The sequence below is a fragment of the Talpa occidentalis genome, unplaced genomic scaffold (genome assembly GCF_014898055.3).
Source record: "Talpa occidentalis isolate TD23 unplaced genomic scaffold, MPIMG_talOcc4v2.1 talOcc4.12, whole genome shotgun sequence".
Taxonomy (NCBI): domain Eukaryota; kingdom Metazoa; phylum Chordata; class Mammalia; order Eulipotyphla; family Talpidae; genus Talpa; species Talpa occidentalis.
The window spans coordinates 86992284-87014071 of NW_023601212.1; the positions used below are offsets into that span (position 1 = coordinate 86992284).

Consider the following 21788-nt stretch of genomic DNA (forward strand, 5'->3'; position numbering starts at 1 on the left):
AGGGCCTGGGAGGCTCCTGACCTTGGCCCTAACTGTTAGGCGCAGCTCCGAACAGCTCCCGCGGAAGGCCAGCCAGGGGGATTGGTGGCGCCAGGCCTTCTGTTTTTCAGAAGAGAAGCCAAAATTCTCCCATTTTAATGGAAACCCTCCAGATTTTCACATGTTGGCAAAGAAGTTCATCCTTTTTTGCAGCTCCAGCCAACACCTGCAGGGTGGATTCACCCCCGTGGGCCAGTTGTAGATGGATGATGTGTGTGATCCTTTGTCAGTATTTGTAGCAATTGATTTTCCTTCACAATCTGTGTCATCCTCCTCATTAACCTGAGGGGAATTCACAGCTGCATCTCTAGGGACAGGTCCCATGCTTTACATATAGAGGACACTAAATATTTTTGAATAAATGACTGGGAGCCTTAGAAGCAAGTCAGAACCCGCAGAGGGGTCTGAAGATTCTAGAAGGGAGCCAGGACTGATGGAGGAGGGGGGTGGCCTCTTCAAGAGGTGGGGCTGAAGGTGCAGGCCACGTCCTACACTTGGCCTCCCAGGTTGTTCACTGGTGATTGAAATTCAGCCACATCCTCTGCCTGCTCGGGGCAGCAAGCACTGGGGGAACATGCAGGGAATATGCAGGCCACTGGGCCTCTCATACAAATAAGCCTGGCCCCAGGCACAGGGCCAAACAGAAATTGGGCTTTAGGGGGTTAGGAGGAGACATGAATTTTAATAAGTTTAATAAAAACTGGAAGTAAAGCTCATGGTTCTGGAACTGCTTGGTTCTAGCAGTTTCAACTGACATAGCACAGTGGGTGCAAGAGGGATGCCAGGTGCTCAGGGGCCTGGTCTTTGGGAAAATGCAGGGTGTCCCTGGACAGACCCAAGGAAGGCTGCACCCTGAGGGGGAGTGGCGAGGAAGTGGCAGGGCCTGAGGGCATGGGCTCAGGGAGGAAACTGAGTCAGGGGGCGGGGCAGCAGGAGATGCTCTGGAGAAATCTGTTGCCCCACTTTCCCTGGGCCCCAGCCTGCAGTTGGCTTAGGATCCAGCCCCAGTGGAGTAGGTTGGGTAGCGAAGTGGGCTGGGAGACAGACCAAAGCCCTGTGTGTGGGAAAACTCTGGAATCTTAGGTGGGAAGAAGGTAACTCCAGAGAAGGGGATTCAGACACTGCTGGGACAGCTCCCTGGTATGGGGTGCAGTTGGTCTCGAAAAATGCTTATTGACCAGGCAGGTGTAACAGGCATCACAGGCCACCCAGTGGGTGTCTGTGTGTGGTGGAGGTGATCCCAGAACCTGTGCTAAGGGGCAAGACAGAGAGTGGCCAAGAGGGGAGCTACCGTCTTTTAAAATCCAGTGCCGAAGTGAGGTTCCAGCACTGCCCTATTCGGCAGGGTCCAGCGCGCACTCAAGAGAGGGGGTCCAGGAGAGGGTGACCACCAAGAGGCAGGGGCCATTCGGGGCCGGCTGAGAAGCTGTCCACTTCAGAGGTGAAGGAGTGAGGGGGAGATCTGAAGGAAGGATGGCTCAAGTTGAGGGGACAGCCCAGGCCCGACTGCTCGCAGGAGCATCACAGAGGCTGAGTGGTTGCAGAGGAGGGCCGGAGGCGGAGGGGCCGGAGGTGGGGTCCGCCGTGGGCACACAGGTTTCTGTTGCCATCACATAACCCGTCAGCCTGGACGTCAGGGGTGTTTGCAAGCCTCCGCTGCAATGACTATCCTTTCTAGATTTCTCTGCCATGCGTACACATACGTCTCAGGGTAAAGCCTCAGCGGTGGAGCTGCTGGACACAAGGAAGCTTACTTTCAGCATTCTCAGTTTTGACAGCTCTTGCCAAATTCCTCTCACTGGCCCGCGCTGGGGTCCTCTGTGCCCGCCACTTCCCTGGCCCTGTCGGGCTGTTTCACGCCCAGGGGCTACTGCTGCTGTCCTGGCTCTGTCTCCCCTCCTTTCCGGCCCCCTCCCCCAGATGCTGTTCTGCTGCTGCCGCAGATGGCAGGGGAGTCTAAGAGCCCCTTGGAGGACACTTCCCCTTGATGGAAATTCTCCACGCTTGGAAAACTCTTCTCACAAATGGTATCTGCTGTGGGCTTTTCCCAGGAGCTGGAAACTCCCCCATGGCTATTTTGAGACAATGAATTGGGTTTGTGCTGCTTACCCACTATTTGCCTCTGGGAAGGTAGCCGGCTGGCAGAATCTGCCGAAGAACAGAGCACGGAGAGTCCCTGGCCTGGGAGGGGAGGCTGCTGCCTTGTGTTCCCCCCACCCCTTTAAGCCCAGCTGCACCCTGCCCATTGACACCTCAAGTCTTGGTAGGTCTGGGGCTCTGAAACCCACGTGAGAGTCAACCAGTGACAAGACAGGCAGGAGCTGAGTCACCACCCAGTGCCACCCCGGTGTCCCTCACGTGACCTGGGGTTCTGTCCCTGGAGGCCTGAGGCTGTCTCCCTCTACAGCTTAGTCCCTCCCCACAGATTTCCATTCTTCTTATCATGTCATGCAATCACCACTTGCACAGGGGGCAGTGATGATGTAATTTCTGGGGCATCTGGCTCTTCAAGGGGCAGCAGAGAGGTATTCAAGGTGCCCACTCTGGAGCTAGCCTTCCTGGCTCCCCACATAGGTACTTAAGTCTCCAGGAGGCTCAGTGTCCATATCTGCTCAAAGGCTGGTCATACTTCCTCCCAGAGAGCGCGCGTGCAGAATCCACAACATGGACGTGGCCTGTAGAGTTCCTCCCTGGTGTGCAGCCGGTATTTCATGATGGCAGCCTCTTATTAGTCAGCAGGTAGCCCAGGCACCACTCTTCGAAGTCTTCTTCCCTTCCCAAGTCTGGCTGATGGGGGAGGGAGTGTTCCAACCGCAGACTGCACCCTGAGGGCCAACCCAGAGCCTCCCCTGACATGCCTCTGTTTCTTGGCCTCCTACAAACCTGATGGAGACAGGATCCCTTGCAATCTGAGGGTCTCCCAGCCCTCATCACTGCTCTGAGGCCCTGAGAGCTCCTGGTGGGAGCTTCTGGTGTGAGTCACAAGCCAGCCTCAGAACAGAGCAGGAAAACCCGCTCCCACCTAAGGCGCGAAGCTGAGGGTCTTAGGCAGGAGCCAAGGCAGTGATGTGGCTGAGCCAGGCTGGGCTTCCAGGGGCCCTGCCATGCCATCCTCTGCAAATGCCCCCTTTGGCCCAGTCATCCCAAGCACCAGTTCCAAAGATGTTCTTAGCACTGGCGGTGGGGTGCAGGGTGGGGGGCATGGTTGCGGGCAGCACCTTGACACCCAGTTCTATACGTGGCAGCATGGCCTCACCCAGCTCCCAAGAGCACACTCCAGTGTTTGAAGCTTCCTGTCTTTCACATCACGTGGGCCCAAGGTGAAGCCACGTCCTCCTCTGATGCCCAGGCCCTGGTACCTCGTGCTGGGGGGAGGGCAGGCCTTAGGCCTCGGGGGGAGAAGAGTGTGCCCTCCGAGACTGTGCTGGTCCCCAGCACCCCCAGGCAGCCTTCCACGCCGGCGCGCGCCCCGCACAACTACCGCCACGTCCTCAGACCACTTTTCACTTTACAGCTTTCTCGAAATCACTCGCTTTTTTTTGAAAATTCAAATGTATTCAGAAAGGAAACCAGATCGCTACCGGAAATGAAAAGCCAGGACACTTGCAATAAATAGAAGGGAACTTGTAAAATGTAAAAATAAAAATGCTCCCAACGTAAAAGTGTTCGTGTAGCCTTGAAAACATGGTCTCAACTGGGGCAACTTTGGGTTCTGCCTCCTCTGCCTGCTTCCCCCCTGCAAGTGGAGACCTTTTTGATTGTCATGACTGGGGAGGGGGCTTTAATGGGGAGAGACCAGGGATGTTGCTAAAAATCCTGCAAAGCACAGGACAGCACCCCCAAGAAGGGTCATCTGGCCCCAGATGTCAGTGGTGCTGAGGCTGAGCAACCCCCAGTCCAAAGCCCCAGGGAGGCACCCCCATAGCTGGGCGGTCTGACTTGGCTGCTGCTCATCCTTCAGGCTCAGCCAAAATGGCCCATCATGGAGCAGAGGCTGCCGGGGTCAGCTCAATGGTCACCTCACCATCTGACCCGGGGTGCTGCTATGTCTGTCTCCCCTCAAGAGTGTAAAGGCCTGTCTGTCTTGCTCGTCTCTCTCTCCGGCCCTTGGCCCAGTGCAGGACTCAGATGCTCTACTGAGCACATGCTCGGTAGTTACCAGGGGAATGAATGATGAAGGTGGGGCACAAAGGGGCATGGATGCTGCTCCCAGACGCCCCACCTTCTGTCAGGCACATGGCCACCCCTCTGCCCACGCTTTCCCTCACCTCTGGACACACTAGTAGGACTGTGGGGTGTATCAGAGACAGTGGGTGTAAAAGACGTGGTGGAGGGAAGCTTAGGGGCCTGCTTGGGGAGAAGGCCAGGACTCATTCCCCCCTTCATTTATTCTACCATCATTTCGAGGCCCTGGGCTCCGCTTGTTATGGGGTGATTTTTAATTGCACCCCTTTTCACTGTTAGTGTCCTGGCTGGGCAGTAAGTGGTCTGGCCTCCTCACTCGCAGGCATGGGGTCTAGTGGGGCATGTGGAGAGGTGAGTGTGCGCTCTGTCCATCTGTCCATCCATCCATCTATCCTCACCGGCTGCCTCCTCTCCCTGCAACCTGCCCCTGCTCACGCCACTCCCCACATTGCTCTCCTTGGCCTTGGGATCGCCCTATAACAGCAGGGCTTAGAGGCTGGGATTTGGGGAGGTAGGGCTCTCTGGGCACTGCCGAGAAGGCGCCACACAGTGGGCAGGACCCCCAGGAACAACATGCCCAAGCTCGGGCTGCTCCCCATGGAGGCTGCCAGGTCCAGGCAGGCTCTGGACTGAATGTCAAGACCACCTTCCTGTGGCGTGTGGCTGTCCAGGGTGGACATGTGGGAGAGAAGCGGGATGTGACATGGGGATGTCCACAGAGGTCAAGGGGGCATCCACCTCCATCCTGGATCTCTGGTCAGGGGACCTTCTCTTCCTCCCACCATCACTCTGTAGAGGAGGAGGGTTCACCCTCCATCTCAAGTGACCAAGGCCTTTACAAGGGGATTGGCCACCTGAGGAGTTGTATGGGAGTCAGGGCTGGGGTCCGGGTGGACATGAGCTGCCCCCAGGATGTCCTGGCTGTGTCTGTGAGCACGTGGCCCGCTCCCAGGAGCCTGCCATCCACTCCTGGGAAGACGCAGGTCAGTGCCGACTTCACCCCCTTGTGCTCCTGGGGGCTCTGGGCGGGCATGGGCCTGCTCTGTCTGCAGAGTTGAATTATTCTCTCCTGAGAGCTCCTCTTCCTCCTCCTCCCCCTCCCCCTCCTCCCCCCAGGCAGGCAGCTTTATCTGGTCTCCAAGTGGAGTAGGACAGAAAGTAGCTCTGCTTGATCATACATTCTTCCAAACCTTTTCAGTGAACACCTGCTTCTAGGCTTTTGAAATTCCCAAAGCCTGGGGTGTGATTCTTGCTTCTCAGTCTTCTGCACAGCTGTGCCCAGGCCGTGGAGGTCTTCTGTCTAATTACTCAGATGAAGAAGGTCGCAGGGTCACAGGGAATGCTGGGGATGTGTCCATTAATATCAAAATCACCCCACCACCAAATTGCCCTGTGTTCCCCCAAGACTCACCAGAATGGGGTCAAAGCCTTCAGATCATTCTAGACACGCCCCCCCCCCGGGGTATCTGAGCCCATTCATAGCCTCATGGCTAAATGGAGGGGGCTGGCATGCACATGGTAGGGGTTCAGTGAACCTATGATTTGAAACTGAAAGGTCACCCCTTAAATGCCACCTCTGCTTTAGGCCACTTCACTTTAAAAGGCAAATAGGAAAATGGGCAGAGCCCAAACAAGCGTGATGCTAATGACTCAAGTGTCTGAAATGAGACCTTTGGGGAGAGGACGGAATAATTGGAATGATCTAGCACCGAGAAGACAAGGTTGAGGGGCGACTCGATAATTGCTGAGTTCCCTCCAAAGATGCCAACTGACACACCCCCCCTTCTCCTCAGAGGGCAGAGCAAGAAATTGGCTTAAATTGGAGCTGGAAAGATTTAGGTTATGTGTAAGGAGGAACTTTTAAAACCCTGAAATATGCTACCAAGAGAGGCTGCGGGTTCTCAGGAGAGTGTCTAAAAATAGCCTGTGCTTTAAAAATAGATCTGGGCAAACTTTAAACATAGCATCAGCTCAGCTTCCCAGGGAGGGTTTTATGTGCCTGGTACCTGGCCTAGTGGGGTCTCCCTGGGCTGATGGGCACGGGGGAGGGTCAGCCCTTGGTCTCTGTTGGGCAGGCAGCTGGATGTTTTAGATTTGTATAGATGGGTTCTTTTTTCTATTTGCCCCCCACTGACTGATATCATGAAATAGCAGAGTTTAGGATCGCAAAGTTTGCTTTCTGTGGGAAGATATGCCAGGGCTGACGTTAATTGGGTCAGTCCCTCCAGCTTCTCCCAGTTCCTCCCTCAGCTTCTCCCAGTTCCTCCCCAGTTCTGAATCACAGCTCTCTAGTGCCCCCAGGTTTGCTGGCAATTCATCCGTCCCAGTGGTGTCAGGATCTCTGCTTCCCCCTTGCCCCCATCAGCCTGTCCATCCACCTCCTTGTCCCAGTCTCCTGACTTGGCCGTGTCCTCTTCCCCTTGGAGGTCCTGGAGATCAGAGTGGTCTTTTTTAAAAAGGCTGCTGTCCCTGGCTTGCTCACAGTATGCAATTATCCTGCCCATTGCCTTCAGGATAAAGTGCAAACTCCCTAAAATGCCTTCAGAACTTTTTCTGCAGTGTCTTGTTTATCCCTCCAGCAGTGGCTCTTACCACCCACTTGCCCTACCTAAATGCCCATTACAGCCCCACCAAACCTCTGCTTGTGGGCTCTGCCCAGTCCAGCCTCCTGTTCCCCAGACCCTCCAACTATCATCTTGAACATCACCCCTCTAGAAACCTTTCCTGACCCCCCACACCCATGCCTGGTCTAGAAGCCCAGCTAGGGCTCCCTCGGCCCTTGGACTTGCCCCTGTGGCCGTCGCGGCACTCAGCAGTCCCCCACGTGATCAGCTCACCCTCCGCCCCCCAAGGACAGGTCAAGGACAGATCACTTGTTCCCAGCCATCATCCACCAGCTGAAAGAAAGCCTGACACACTGCAGGTTCTCAATATATGCTTGGTGACTATGAGCTGAACGTCAGGTTGCCCCAGCAGGCTTTTCCTTTTGCTACCACCCTGCCTCGCCCCATCTGGCTTCAGCTTCCTCCAGATCCCCACCAGCTCCTCTCTGTCTCATGGATGCTGGCAAGGTCAGATCTTGAGCACATTCACAAGAGTATTTGTTTAGACACAGTTGCTCCCTGAGTGTTCTGAGTAATAACTGAGACAACATCTTTAATAATAAACTCTATTATAAATTAATTAATCAGCTCCCTCCCTGATATCTCAATTAAATGACCCGTGCCTTTAGCAGAATATGCCAAACCCTGCAAAGAGAGGTGGGTGGGATGCAAGAAGGATCCTGGCATTCTACTGGGCATCATTGCTCCGTATGCTCACCCAGGGGAAATCTCCAAACTGGACCACATTTCCTTAGAAGGGGCCACCTGGGCCAGGACCCAGTCATCTGGCCCCTTGTCCATCGTAGGCTGGCCCTCCTGTGTGTCCTTCAGAGTCAGGAGGCACAGCTGTGCGTGTCCAGGTTGACTTGTCTCTCCCCACCTGAACCCTACTGCTGTGCTGCTGGGTCTCATGTCCTGTTCCCGAGCACACACCTCACATGCACCAGCACGCCTAGCAGGCTGCATTCACTTGCAAGGCTGATCTGCACTTTCCCACTCTCCCCAAAGACTATTTCATACTCCCTCTCCCTTCTCTAACCCCCTCTCTCCCCCCACCACCCCCACATGGGAGAGGAAGATGCTAATCCTCAGTACTGGAGTCTGCACTCACACACTCTAATCCAGTTCCTAAAGCCAGCCCCTTTGTCTTCTAGAACCTTCCCTGCCCTTCTTGCCTTCTCTCTACCTTGCTTCTATAGTTGCCCTCTGGCCTCTTGGTACTATCAGTCTCTCCCTCTCCACCTGATAATCCGGGTAAGCAAAGGACCCCCCACCCCAAGCCCTCTCCACTCTCATCCCATCTCTGTTTCTTCAAGCCTTCCATGCCTTCTCTGTAATTATTCCACCGTGTGCTCCCTTCCTTGTCTCTGCCTGCTCCAGTTGTGCATCATCCCCCATGGCCGCCATGTTGGCAAATCCTTTGGTCATGTTTCTGTCTTCAATTCTGACTAATGGGTGATCCTGTTCTTGACATGTCCATGGGACTCCACAGTCTGGTTTCCTCCTGTTGCCCTGGTCTCTTATCTTTGGCCACCTCTGCTGGTCCCTCCTGCGCTGCCCTCCTCTGTCCTGAGCCCTCCTTATCTACCCTGGCAATCTACCCACAGTGGGAATCCCTTTTGTGTGGTCAGGAGTTGGGAGATTGGGGGAACCACCTAACGAGACTGATAGCTGTGGGGTGGGCTGTCACCAGGAAGAAGCAGGAGAGCCTCATTCATTTAGTCACCGGTCATTCAGAGGGGCAGTAACTCAGCAGAAAGTCACTTTTTAATTCAGATGAGTTGGAAACAATTTCTTCTGCCAAGGATTCATATGACAGATGCTACTGGCGGACCTTGCTTTACAGAACAAAATGTGCTTCCTGAAACATGGGCGAGGGTCAGCTTTTTGAAGCAGAATCTTTAAATGCAGTCAGAGAATCTCACCAACCCATCTTTGAGTGAATTGTAATTTTCATTTATTGAATGTTCTTAATGCATGGCCTTTTGCTTTGGGAAATAAATGGGATTCAATTGAGAAATCAATGCTTTTCTAAACTAACAATTCAGAAAATTAATTATTCTGCCAACAGATGGGTCCAGCTTCTGGAGTTTTGTATTAAAAGACTGCTGTGTACCTACTGTCCTAGCATAAGGAGTGGTAGTTCTCAAGAATGTCTTCTTCTTTAGTGGATGTGCACTGGCATTGCCTATAACCATGCTATCCCCATTTTATAGGTGAGAAAACCAAGGCACTGACAGGACTCATAACTTGGGGGGGACCTGGAAGCAGAGAGAGGAGGAAAATGTAGCAGCTGAGGGTTTGGGGAGCATGTTCCACCTTCAGGCAGGGGCTGGAGGGCAGGGGAAATGAGCGAGGCCCCACTGAGTAGGCAAGGATCTGGGGTGGGACAACAATATCAGAGGGAATGAGCACTGGGTAGTGTGAGGGGGGACTTGTCCTGGAGGTAACAAACATGACTGTGAGTGACCAGTGTTAAAACAGTATGGCATTGGCACTGGGACAGAGAGGGCAGAGGAACAGAACAACAATCTAGGAAAGAGGCTCACTCATACGTGGGGCTGTGAACATCACAGAAAAGAGAGTCATTTATAATTAGTGGGGAAAGAGTGGTCCATTCTCTAAGGGTTCGAAGTAATTAGCAACTCATTTAAAAAAATTCAGTCAGAGGCTTACCTCGCATCATTCACCAGGATATAGTCTGTGTGAATTAACACAAACACCTGCAAATGTGTTAGAGAAATATAGGAGAGTGTGTTTATGGTGCTAGTTTTTTTAAAGTAGACACAAGAAACAAAAATCAAGAGGAAAAGACTGATTAAATTGATGATATCAAATATGAAGATGTATGATAAAAGCAACTTTGTTCATAAGTGCTAATATTGGAAGTAACTAAAATGTCCTTCAGCAGGTGAATGGATAAATAATCCATGGCCCATCCAGACTATGGGATCTTATTCAGCAAAAGAAGAATAAAAAAAAAGAAATGAGCTGTCAAGCAGTGAAAAGACAGGAAGGAAACTTACATGCTTATTACTAAGTTAGAGAAGCCAATCTAAAGAGGCAATAGACTGAATAATTCCAACTGCATACCATTCTGGGAAAGGCAAGATTTGCTGAGGTTTGGGTGGGGGGAGGGGGTGGATGAGATGACTAGGTGGAACACATGGAGCTTCAGGGCCATGAAACTATCCCACACAGTAAGGGAACATACGTGCTACTCTATGATTCATCAAAAACCATAGAGTGTACAACACATAAGTGAACATTGATGTAAATGCTGGATGTGGTTAATAATAGTTAGAAATATTGGTTCGTAAGTTGTAATAAATGCACCACACTAATGTATTAATTAATTAATTAGAGAAACGAGTGGGGAGAGCACATGAAGCTCTCAGAGGGGCCATATGGGGGTGTAGGGAGCTTGCTGAAATGCTGTACTTTATGCTCAGTTTTTCTGTAAACTTAAACTGCTCTAGAGAAAAGTTCTATTAATTAAAAAAAAAAGTGTTCTCCACATGAACAAAGACAAGTAGCAAAATAGCAGACTATTTGCATCCTGGGCAACAAATAGGACTAGTATCCAGGATACATAAAGAGTGCTCACTAATGGATACAGAAGAAGATTGAAAAAAAAAAAAAAACAACTAACAAAAGACACTCATAGGAAATGAAGTAGAAATGGTCAGTAAATATGGGAAAATGCCCAAGCCCTCTAGTAGCCGGGGGAATAGGAAACTTAAAACGTTGTTGAAGTATCGTTTTCAGCGTGCAGCAGGCAGGATTTGTCATGTTTTATTGTATTGGCAAGGGTTTGGATGGTATGGCCACTCAGGAGAGCAATTCACCGGCCTTGATTAAAATTTAAAATGCATACGCTTTATGACCCAGCAATTCTTGCTGTTCATTGGAGAAATAACTTGCTGGCCTGCACAAAGAGACTTGTCGCAGGGTGTTCATTGCAGCAAAAAACTGGAAATAAAGACCATCAAGTGATTAGATAAATAATTATCCAGGAGTAGTTTGCCTCAGTTGCAAAGAACAAGGGATATCTGTTATGGACCTCCTGGCAAGTTCACCAAGAATTATGTCAATTAAAGAAAAAGAAGGTTCCCATATGGCCCACCCCTCGTCTCCTCCCCACAGACCAAGACAGGGCAGAGAGGGCCAGGTGGGCTGCTGGTGGTGGGTGTGGGACAGCCTGGGAAAGTTCTGGTCCTCCCCACCAGAACACCACCCAGGATGGGGTCTAGGCTTGCTCCAGCCTGTGGGATAGCTTGGGGGCTGAGGGGGTCTCAGCACCTGTTAAGGCCGCCCTCTTCTTAGATTTCCTGACCCAAGTGCTCCTCCCCAGCCCTGAAAAGCAGCCCTCATCCAAGGTCAGCAAGTGGTGAGACGTGTCCATGAGAGGCTGACCCTAGTCCAGAGACACCAGCAGTCACCTCTGAGTCCTCCACCTGGCTTGAGACTGGGCTGAGTGACTGGAAGGAGCCCAGCTCACAATGCCCGACTGTTCATTTCTCCCATGCTCTGCTTTTTAGTGATGTTACATTGGTAGCTTGAAACAGCTCACAGTGGGAGTCTTTTCACCGTGGAAATTGGCAGAGACTTCAAATCGGGACTCTTCCTTTTGGAAAACCAGTTATTAAACATTTACCTTCACACTGTCCCCTGCTCTCTCTCTCCCCCACACTGGGTTCTGGGACTCAGAGCCTCACTCGCTTTAGACACCTGGCCTTTCTTATCTCCACTCCTCTCCATCTTTTTTCTTTCTCCCCTTCAAGAATAGGGGAACAAGTGAACAAGGCAGCAGGGGAGGACAGAGCATTGGAGGCAGCATTGAGAAGAGTCCTGGCTTTCAGGGCATTTGGATTTGAGCACCAGCTACAACTAGACCACCTACCCTTTGTCACCTTGGACAGACTATACCAATCCCACCTCCTGTTTTCTCACCACGAAATGGGAATAATCACATTCAGGATGGCCAGACAGAGCCTCACAGGCGTGGCTCTATTTCAGCTCCAGGAAGGGGCATGCACATAGATAGAATGGTGGTGGGTCCCCTGGGAGTTGTGCAGGGCAATGGTGCATGGCCCTGATCACTGTACTTACTTCAGAGGATTGCTGTAAAGATTTAGAGATAATAATGCAGGTAAAAGAGTGCTCTATTGTAAAGGTCCATGCCAGCTACCCACACTCACCTAGGAGGGCCCCACATGCCACCATCTACCCAAGTGCCCTTGGGTTTACAGTAATCGTGGTAACTGTAATGATGGCAAGCCTACCAGGCACCAGACATGGGACTGCTTCACCTCATTTCATTCACTCTTCACTTCCCCAGCATAATCCTCATCTTAGATTGAAAGATTGGCGGCTCAGAGTTGTGATGCCTTGGCCAGGGCAATGTGGTGAAATATGGCACAATAGGATACCCACTCTGGTCCTGAGGAATTGCCAGCCAGTGGGTGCAAAGATTTTTAACCATGAGCCACAGAAAAACCTTCCATATTACAATTATTACACATGCACAGAACTGAAAATTTTCAAAAAACCATCCTTATTCCTGCTACATTTGATGGTATCAGGTATTTCTATTCCAGTCTCCTTAATTTTTTTTTTTTAATGCTGGTTGCAATTCATGAAGTTGATTTCATGACCCGCTAGTCTAGTGAGTTAAGACATGCATTTTGAAAAACTCTCTCTAGGCTTCTTCTCCCAAATGACCTTCTCACAAGCTGTGGCTAACTCTGGTCCAATGACCACTTTTGTAAATAAAGTTTTATTGGAACACAGCTGTGCTTATCCATTGACCTGTTACCTCTGGCTCCTTTTGCACTTTGAGGGTAGAGGTAAATAGTTGCACAGGACCACGTGACCCACAGACCCTAAACTGTTTCCTTTTCTGGTCCTTACCAGTGAAAGTTTGTCTATCCACACACAGCTCTGACACTGCCTCCCTCACTTAAATTTCTCCAGGGCTGCCCTTTGGCAGTAGCTCAACTCGGGCTCCGTTGCCTATGTAGAAATCCCCACCCTTGTCCTCTGGTGTTCTGGTCCCCCTCACCTCCCTTCCTCAGGGTCCATGTTCTTTCCCAGTGTGAACATGCAGGACAGAGGCAGAGAGGCCTGCCTGGCTCCCTGACGCCTTGATCTGCTCTCCCCACAGGCCTGCTGGGAATGGTGGCCCACATGATGTACACGCAGGTGTTCCAGGTCACCGTGAGCCTCGGCCCTGAAGACTGGAGGCCCCATTCCTGGGACTACGGGTGGTCTTTCTGGTAAGTGACTTTTGACTTTTCCACATCAGAGCCCAAGACCTGCTGGCACTTCCACAGCTCAATCCATTTGGGATATCGAGAAGGTGGGGGTACCCAGAGTCCAAAGGTGCTTCAAGGCCATGGCGTCGGGGTCTATAGACTATGATCCCTCAGCCAAATCCAGCCCACCACCTGTTTTTTGTGCAGCACTCACATGAAGGATGGTTTTTACATTTTTCAATGCTTGAAAGTAAATCAAAAGAAGAATATTTTGTTAAATGTGAAAATTACACAAAATTCAAATTTCAGTGTCCGTAAGTCAAGTTTTCCAGGGATATGGCCACACTCATTGTTTACCTATTGTCCACGGCTGCTTTCACGTAGCAACAGCAGAGCTGAGCAGTGGCCACAGAGACTGAATGGCCCACCAAGTGCAGCAAATACTACCTGGCCCCTCACAGAGGAAGTTCACTGGCCCCTGCCTCAGAGGCTGCCCTGGAAGGTAGAGATGAAAGTCAGGCAACCATGGGGGGTCCTGGCGGGGTCCCATGGGTTGGGAGGACCTCAGTGAGGGACCCTGGATGCAGGGAACAGAGTCAGTACCTCACAGCATGGTGCACAAAAGAGGAAGGAAACAGTCAGGATTCTTTTATTCTCCAGAGAGAGAATCCCAAGCTTGAACAAGTGAGATGTGTGTATTAGTTCAGGTAGTTGGCAAGTCCAGGTGAATCAGCTCAGGAGTTTTAGATTATAACAGAAAATCCGATCTACATCAGCCCAAGCAATGCAGAAATCCATCAGTTCCAGTAAATAGAAAGCACCATTGTGCTATGGACTTCAGGATATGTTCGATCCAGTTGCTGATAGTATCAGGGCTGAGTTCTTTTTGTCTGTGAGAATCTGAGCACCATCCCCTTGACATATTAGCCCTGTCTCTGAGTGGGCTTCCCTCCTAGTGGTGAGAAAGCTCCTGTTGAGGCTGGTGCTTCTTTCTTCACATAGAGGTAGACAAAAGGCTTGTCTTCATTGGTAGCAAAGATGGCCACCATGCCCAGCTCTAGGCTTATGTCTGACAGGTGTACCAACACCAGCAGAGATAAGGCTTCTTGCCAATGTTCCAGCCCAAATCCTGGTTATGACTTTCTGGCCTTGCTTAAGTCATGTGATCACCCATCAACCAATGATTTAGACCCAAAGAAGACTGGACTGCTCTAATTGGTCTAGTCTGAGTCACATGGTCCAGAGAGTGGGGTTGGCCTCAGCTAAGTTCTCAGAGAGAGAGGGAGGAGAGGTCCCCCAAGGGAGATCTGGGGGCAAGAGCAGAGTGGGCTGCTATCAGAAGGAATGTGTATGGCGATACAGTGGCCACAACTGTCCATCATACAGGGTGTCCATATATAGGGTGTCCATCATACAGGGTGTCCATACATAGGGTGTCCACCATACAGGGTGTCCATACATAGGGTGTCCACCATACAGGGTGTCCATACATAGGGTGTCCACCATACAGGGTGTCCATACATAGGGTGTCCACCATACAGGGTGTCCATACATAGGGTGTCCATCATACAGGGTGTCCATTTCCAGTGGTGGGACCACTTATCACTTAACACATACTCGCTGAGCACCCGCTTGGGGACAGCCACCCTCCTAGGTGCTCGGGGTGCAACGTGGCTGAAACAGTGTTGTAACTGTAGACAAGCAACACTCTGAACTGAGCTATGAGGTTGGGGTGGGGATCACAGCCCTCCAAGGGAGCACAGGGGAGGGTCACAAACCCCATGTCCAGCAGGGAGCATCCTCAGGGGCAACTTGGTCAGGCGCTGGTGGAGGAGGGAATGAGACAGTGTGCAAGGTTAGGCAGGGTAACAGCAGGTGCAAAGCCTTGGCAGTGAGAGAAAGGGTGGCCAGAACGGAGCAGAAATGGCTGTGGTGAAGAAAGACTCCATTTCAGACCAGTGGGAGCTCCTCCTGTGTTTCTGCCCCTTCCCACTGTCTTGGCTCCACCTCTCCTCCCCCACCCACGCCTCAAAGGAACCTTGCCCTGTCAATACCATCCCTGACCCCAAGCAGAACAGTTGCAGGGAAACCACCTAAGGCTCTGACCTCCTTTAATCTACCCCGTCCCCCCTCAAACCCTTCCTGAGATCTTGACCTTGGAAGGTAATCACGTGGACTGAGAAGAACAGAAAGAGCTGATCACATGTGTAATTAATCTTCCAGGCATTGGTGTGTTTTTGTTGATGGAGCACAGCAGTGCTGGGAGGTGGGCACTTCCTAGAGGGGAAACTGAGGCACAAAAGGACTGACATAACCTGCCCAAGTTTATCTAGCCTGTGAGTGGCCCAACTGGGATTTGAACATGGGAAGTCTGGCTATGGAACCCATGCACTCAGCCTCTGTGCCCCGTCTCTCTGAGACCACGGGGTAGTGGTGAGACAGTTTGGAAGTGCTCAGCGAGCACCCAGTATTATGCATGTCACCATTGCCGATAAGGAATTTAACATGTACAATAACCCCACACTGCATGGCAGGAAACTGAGGCTCAAGAAAGGCTTGGTCTTAAGTGACAATGGGATTTGTCACCCCCTCCTGCCACAGGTCTCTCTTTCCAGAAACCCCTGGTGCCCTATCCACTCACTCAGTGCCTAGTTCGGGCCCTGGAAGCTGGGTCTCCTGACTCCAGGAGGTGTGGTTGGACCCCCATTGGACTCCCAATCCCCATCTGGCTATTTTAAGGCTGGGGCCCAATGTGCGGCCCCTATTAGGGCCGATCCATTTCTCCTTGTCACCGAGGCCCACAAGATGGATCAGGCCCATTTTTCATCCCTCGCATTTGGGGCCTCGCCAGGGCTGTGCAGTGTCCTCACTCTTGTTTAATATGTGTGAGGCCATTTGTCAAAATTCTGGCCCTGGCGCTTCCCTGCCCCCACCCTGGGCTCCACAGAGGAGAACAGCTCCCAGGCAAGACCGCGCCAGCCTCTCCCTCCCAGCAGCAGGGAACAGACTGCGGGGCCTCTGAGGTGGGGGTTCTGAGGGCTCAGCTGATGTTGGCGCCAGCTCCCGGGAGGAACACCCATGCAGGAAGGGGAAGGGTCACAGCTCACCCTGAAAAGCATGCTGGGCCGCATGGGGAGTGTTGGGGAGGGGGTGGCTCCTGGACCAGCAGCTGTGAGCACACCCTGACTCTGACCCTCGCCCTCTGGGGGGACCTTGACCTAAGCTGGTCGCCCTTCCTGTGCCTCAGTGTCCCCAGCTGTACAGTGGGGCTAGCCCAAGTTTCTACCTCACGGAACTATTATCCTACAACTAGTGGCTTCAAATAACAATTTATGGTGATCTCTGATGGCCCGGGGGTGACTGAGCTCAGCTAGGCAGCCCATGATGCTTTCACTGGCTGTGGGCTGGGGCGGGGTCAGCAGGACCTGGGGGGCCCTCACGAGGCTGACCAGGGCGCTGTCTGGTGGTGGGAGCTCAGCGAGGCCTGGCAGCAGGAGCGGCTGCTGGCCACAGGGCCTGAGTCCCCGGGCTGTCCAGGAGCAAATGCCTGAGGGGCCCAAGTGGAAGCTCCCATCCGTTTTTTAATAACTTGCCCTGGAAGCCGCACAGTGTCACGCGTGCTGCCTTCTGTTGCTGCAGAGCAAGAGAGGGGGCCAGAGTCCAGGAGAAGGGGCTGCCCAGGTGTGGACCCAGGAGGGGTGACTCATGGAGACAGCTGCCTCAGGGCCAGTGAAGTCACACCTGTGAGCACTTAGCACGGGGAGTGTGCTCCCCAGGTATTCCCAGCCACTGGAGCCTCAGCGAGCTCGGTGAGGTGTCGTGGGCTTGCACAGGTGCTGGCAGGTGCTGGAGGGTGCTGGCGGGTGCTGTGGGCCTGGCCCTGCAAGTACTCGGCACAGTGCTGACGAAGGGCAGGGACTCTGAATGTGGGGACCACTGGGTGCCTTTGCTCAGGTCGCACGGCACAGGAGTAACAGCTGGGTCAGACCCCAGGAGGGAAGGGCTTCTCATTTGCTTCTGGGGTATCATCTGTGTGGAGTGCAGTAGCCCCACTGCTGCTCCCCTGCTCCCCCTCTTTTCTCCACGATCTTGTGGAGACAGCATACTCTGCCCTCGCTGCTGGGCTTAGCTGGCATTTCAGCAGATAACTCCCTGGCACAAGGGCGGGGTGGGGCGGGGAAGGGAGGGCTCTGCTGCTGTGACCCTACAAGAGACTTGGCTCCAAAGAGCTACTGGAGAGAGTGTGCTGGCCGGCACCACACTGAGGGCTGTGTGGTCAGCAGGAAGCTCTCACTCACGCTCTCTCTTCTCTCCCGAGACAGGTGGCTCTGGCCTCCTTTTCTTTAAGACCAGAGCAGGGAAGGAGGGTTGGGGCTGTCCTAGGGTGCCCCGCTGGATCCTCAGAACCTGCTACCATCAGCCCCTGGTTCCATCAGCTCTCTGGCACTGAGGGTAGCCTGGAGGGAGCATGTGGCCTGTCCTGCCCTGCCCAGTGACTGCACCCCTCTGCCTGCAGGTGATGAGGTTGCCCTTCCTACCCCCATCATCAGTTTCAGCCTTCCCACTGAGCAGGGCCTGTGGGAGGTTCAGGGGCCATTCTGGCATCTTTTAACTGCTCCCCAGTGTCCCCAGCCTTGCCCTGCAACTCCCACAGGACAGAGTGCTTGACAGCCACTTCCCACACCCACCAACCTCCCCTCTCTTTCTCTTCCCTCCCGCAGTGTCCACTCTGTTCTTGGCTCCAACAACCGGGCCACCCACCCACATACCCTCACCACACCAGCTCAGCAGTGCAAGCTCCAGACATCAGCAGGAATTCCAGCCCCGAGGTTTCAGACTGTGCCCTGTGTGGGGTTCTGGGGAGCCTGGGGTGGGAGGAGCCCCTGACCACTCTAAAACCAGAGCAGTGTTTTATATCTGTTTTTTCCATTTGTTTTTATTCATCCTGAAAATATTTATTGAGCACCTACTATGTGCCAAGCATTGTTCTAAGCCCTAAGGACACGTCAGTGAACAAAATGACGTTTCCGTGTTCATGAAGCTGACATTTCAGTATGTGTGGGACATGTAGCAGACAGTCAAAAACCAAATAATAAGGGCTTCTGGGAGGATGGAGTAGATATAATTTCCCCCATTCCTCCTGCCAAGTATAGCCCAACTCCCTAGACATTCTACGTAAAACAAGCATAACAAGACTCTGAAAGTGGAGAGAAGACAGCAGGCTTCTCGAGACAAGAGACAACACAGGGGTGAATCCTACTTGACTCAGGTGTGAGCAAAAAGTCAGGAGCTCACGGATGCCAAAAGGCACAGCCCAAGACAAAAAACCCTCCCCCAGCTCTACCAAAAGTCTACTCTTTCTAGCCAAAGAACCAGGAAAGGGTCATCCCACCAAGACAGAAAACTCACAATAGTAACTGTTTTAGCCAGTCACACATCCCAGAAAAAACTGCATCTAGACCCTGACTCTTGCCAGCACAGGAGGAGGGAGGAGATTAGGGGTCACCTCCGGCTGTAATGAGGCGCCCCAGCCTACCCTGCCCACCCTTCCCGCTGGTGGTTCCAGAGTAGGGAGTTGGGACTTTGCGGCTGGGACCCTACTGGAGAGAAGCAAGCCCCACCTACTCCTGAGTGTCAGCAGAGATCACATTTGTACTCTTTCTCCTCAAAAAGTGCAATATTTATGCATAAATCTAGCAAAATATTTATCGGGCTTGCATGCTCAAAGCCATAAAATGCAGTGGGAGAAACCAAAGAAGAGCTAAATAATGGAGAGATGTATTGTGCTTAGGGTACAGATGTCACTATAGACAGGTTCAGTGTAACTCCTATCAAAAACCTCAGTAAGATTTCTTGTAGATAGAGCCACCATTATTTGCAAAGGAACTACAATAGCTAAAACATTTTTGAAAAAGAAGAATAAAGTCTACCAATGGCAAGCCTTAACATAGAACTACAGCAATCCAGACTGTGTGGTGCTGATGGAAGGTTAGATACACAGATCATGAAACAGAACAGAGGACCCAGAAACAGACCTACACAAACTTGCCTCTCTGATTTTTTTAAAAAAGATTTATTTTTATTTATGCATACAAGATCTGGGGTATAGTCTAGAGGTGCGGGGGGTGAGAGGATTCACCAGAGACAGAGTAGGGCACAGAACAGGAAGACTGACTGAAATACACTGTTGAGGGGAGCAGCGGGCGAGACAGGAGAGGTCTGCTGCACCATGTGGGTAGCTCCCTGGCCGGAGATTGAACTCATGCTGCAGTGGCTGCAGATAGCTTCATAGTGGTGATGCTTAACATCTTGTGCCACCAGGGAGGCCCCATCCCGCTGATTTTTGACAAAGGTGCAAATCCATCCAGTGGACCGGGGGAGTAACCTTTTCAACAAATGGTGCTGGAGCTACTGGATATCATAGGCAACCCCCTCCCCCAAACAACAACAACAACAATAACAAAACTTGCTATAAATTCCATCCCTGATATAGAAATTAATTCAAAATGCATACAAATATGAAATATCAAGCCTTTAGAAAAAAAGTAGGAGAAAATATTAAGAACTTAGCATGAGGCATCTTAGACTTGACATCAAAAGCACAAGAAGAAAAAATTAGTAAGTTGGATTTCATCAAAATGAAACACTTTTGCTCTGTGAATGACCCTGTAAGGGTTGAAAAGATGAGCCACAGACTGAAGGAAAATATTTGAAAATCACATATCTGATGAAGGACTGGTTTCTGGAATATATAAAAGCTGCCAAAACTCAACAGTAACACAACAAGCACAGGCAAAACAATTCAATTAGGAAGTAGGCAAAAAACATGAACAGACACTTTGCCAGAGAAGATGTGCAGACAACAAATAAACAAATGAAAATGTTCAACACCATTAGCCGTGAGGGAAACTTAAAGTGAAGTCACCAGCAGGTACCTCTACACACCTGTCAGAACAGTTAGAATAAAAAAAAAACAGTGACAATACCAAATGCTGGTGGATGTCTAGAGAGGCTCACATATTCCTGGCAGAAATCCTGTTCAGCAATGTAAAGTTGATACACACAACTTGGACAGCTTTCCAGAGAATTAAGCTGAGTGAAAAAAGTCAATCCCAAATATATATATTGTGTGATTCTATAACATTCTTGAAATGACAACATCCTGGAAACAAAGAACAGATCAGTGGTGCCAGGGGGAGGGGGAGATTGGGAAGGAAGAGGGTGTGACTATAAAATGGCAACAGGAGGGATGTTTGTAGAAACACAACTGTTGGGTGTCTTGACTCCGTGTGTCAATGATATGAATGTATTTGCTAGGTGCTCCCCGGTTGGGAAAACTGGGTGATGGGCACATGGGGTCTCTCTGTATTATGTCTTACAACTGCATGTGCATCTATCATGATCTTGAAATAAGAAAGTTTCATTTAAAAACACACAATAATACAGAAAAAGATCCAAGGAAGTGAAGGGTGTGGTGCGTGTGGCTTGTGATGCAGCGAGTAAGTAAAGTGAGGTGAAGTGAATACGTGATGGAGAAAGGTGAACCCTGTTTCCTGGTGGTTTCAGCAGAAGGCCTGGGGTTGAGCTGCAGTGGCTGCATTTAGGTGTCACACGCCTGTGCCTGAACCAACGACTGTGGCCAGAGGCACACAAAACCCTTGTGGTCAGGCCTAGTCACCCCGAAGGCTGAGAGAGAGGCCGGCCCCACATGGTCGTGTGGCCTGGGAGGAGGGAGGGAGGGTCCCCAAAAAGAATGGAGGCTGGTCAGGGAAACCATCCTGTGTACATTCATAGGAAGAAACCTGCTTCTTTACAACCATCATCAGGTTGAGTTTCCATCCTTTTGACCAGACCTCCCAGATGGCATCTTCAGTATCATTGCCCAGAGGAGAGAGGATCTGATTGGGCCAGCATTGGCCAGATGTTTAGCCCTCATCCAGTCATCTGTGAGCTGGGGGTGGGGTTACATCCTGGAGCCTTGTGGTGGACAGAGTAGTTCTTAGGGGGCATAGCCAACACCCCAACCCTGCCAATGACAGCTGCTCAAAACTTGTGGAATATCTAAATTGCTCTTTATCATGGAAGGATGGGAGAATCATTATGTTAGCGCTAAGGAATAGATATGATTAGGGCCCCCTGGAGAAATGATGAATCTCAGATCTCCCTTTGCTCACCTTCTGGGTGCTCAGAGACCAGCAATGAGAAGAGCAGTGAGTGCAGGAGAGGGGATTTCTCTGGTCTTGAGGAATGCAGGGGTGGTGATGTTGACAGCCCCTGTGGGTGGCGGGTGGGAGGAGAGGCAGGAGGCTCTGAGAGCAGACTTGGCAGCAGTAAGACTGAGCCCTTGATTTGGAGGAAATCAGTCAACAAAACAGAGACTGGGGGATAGGGAGGGACTCAGAAACCAGACCAGGTGTGACAGGAGCCAGGGAGATGCCCTGCTCCTGGTTCTAAAGGTTATTGTACAGTCTTGACCAGAGAGGTTGGGCAGGAGGTCATTTCTAGAATGGGTGCTGGGTCAGAGAGGACTCTTTGGCTAGTGGAGTCTCCTGGTCCCACACCACCCATCCCACCTTTCCAGATGTGTGTAGATCAGATTCTCCAGCTCTGGGCTGACTCAGATTACACATCTGGTGAGTGTTCCCCAGCTGGGGTGGGGAAAGTGGGAAGCAGAGAGTCAAGCAGGTCCTCACAACTTAATCTC

The 21788-nt window shown here is 51.4% G+C and overlaps 1 protein-coding gene across 3 annotated transcripts in view; it reads left to right on the forward strand.

Annotated features, from left to right (window-relative positions):
- GSG1L (GSG1 like) overlaps positions 1–21788 on the forward strand; it is a 159157-nt gene that overhangs the window by 115345 nt on the left and 22024 nt on the right. For all 3 annotated transcript variants that reach the window (XM_037507384.2, XM_037507383.2, XM_054693779.1), the window contains one exon: positions 12994–13105. In XM_037507384.2, the coding sequence (XP_037363281.1) occupies positions 12994–13105 (112 nt within the window). The remainder of the gene's footprint in view (positions 1–12993; positions 13106–21788) is intronic.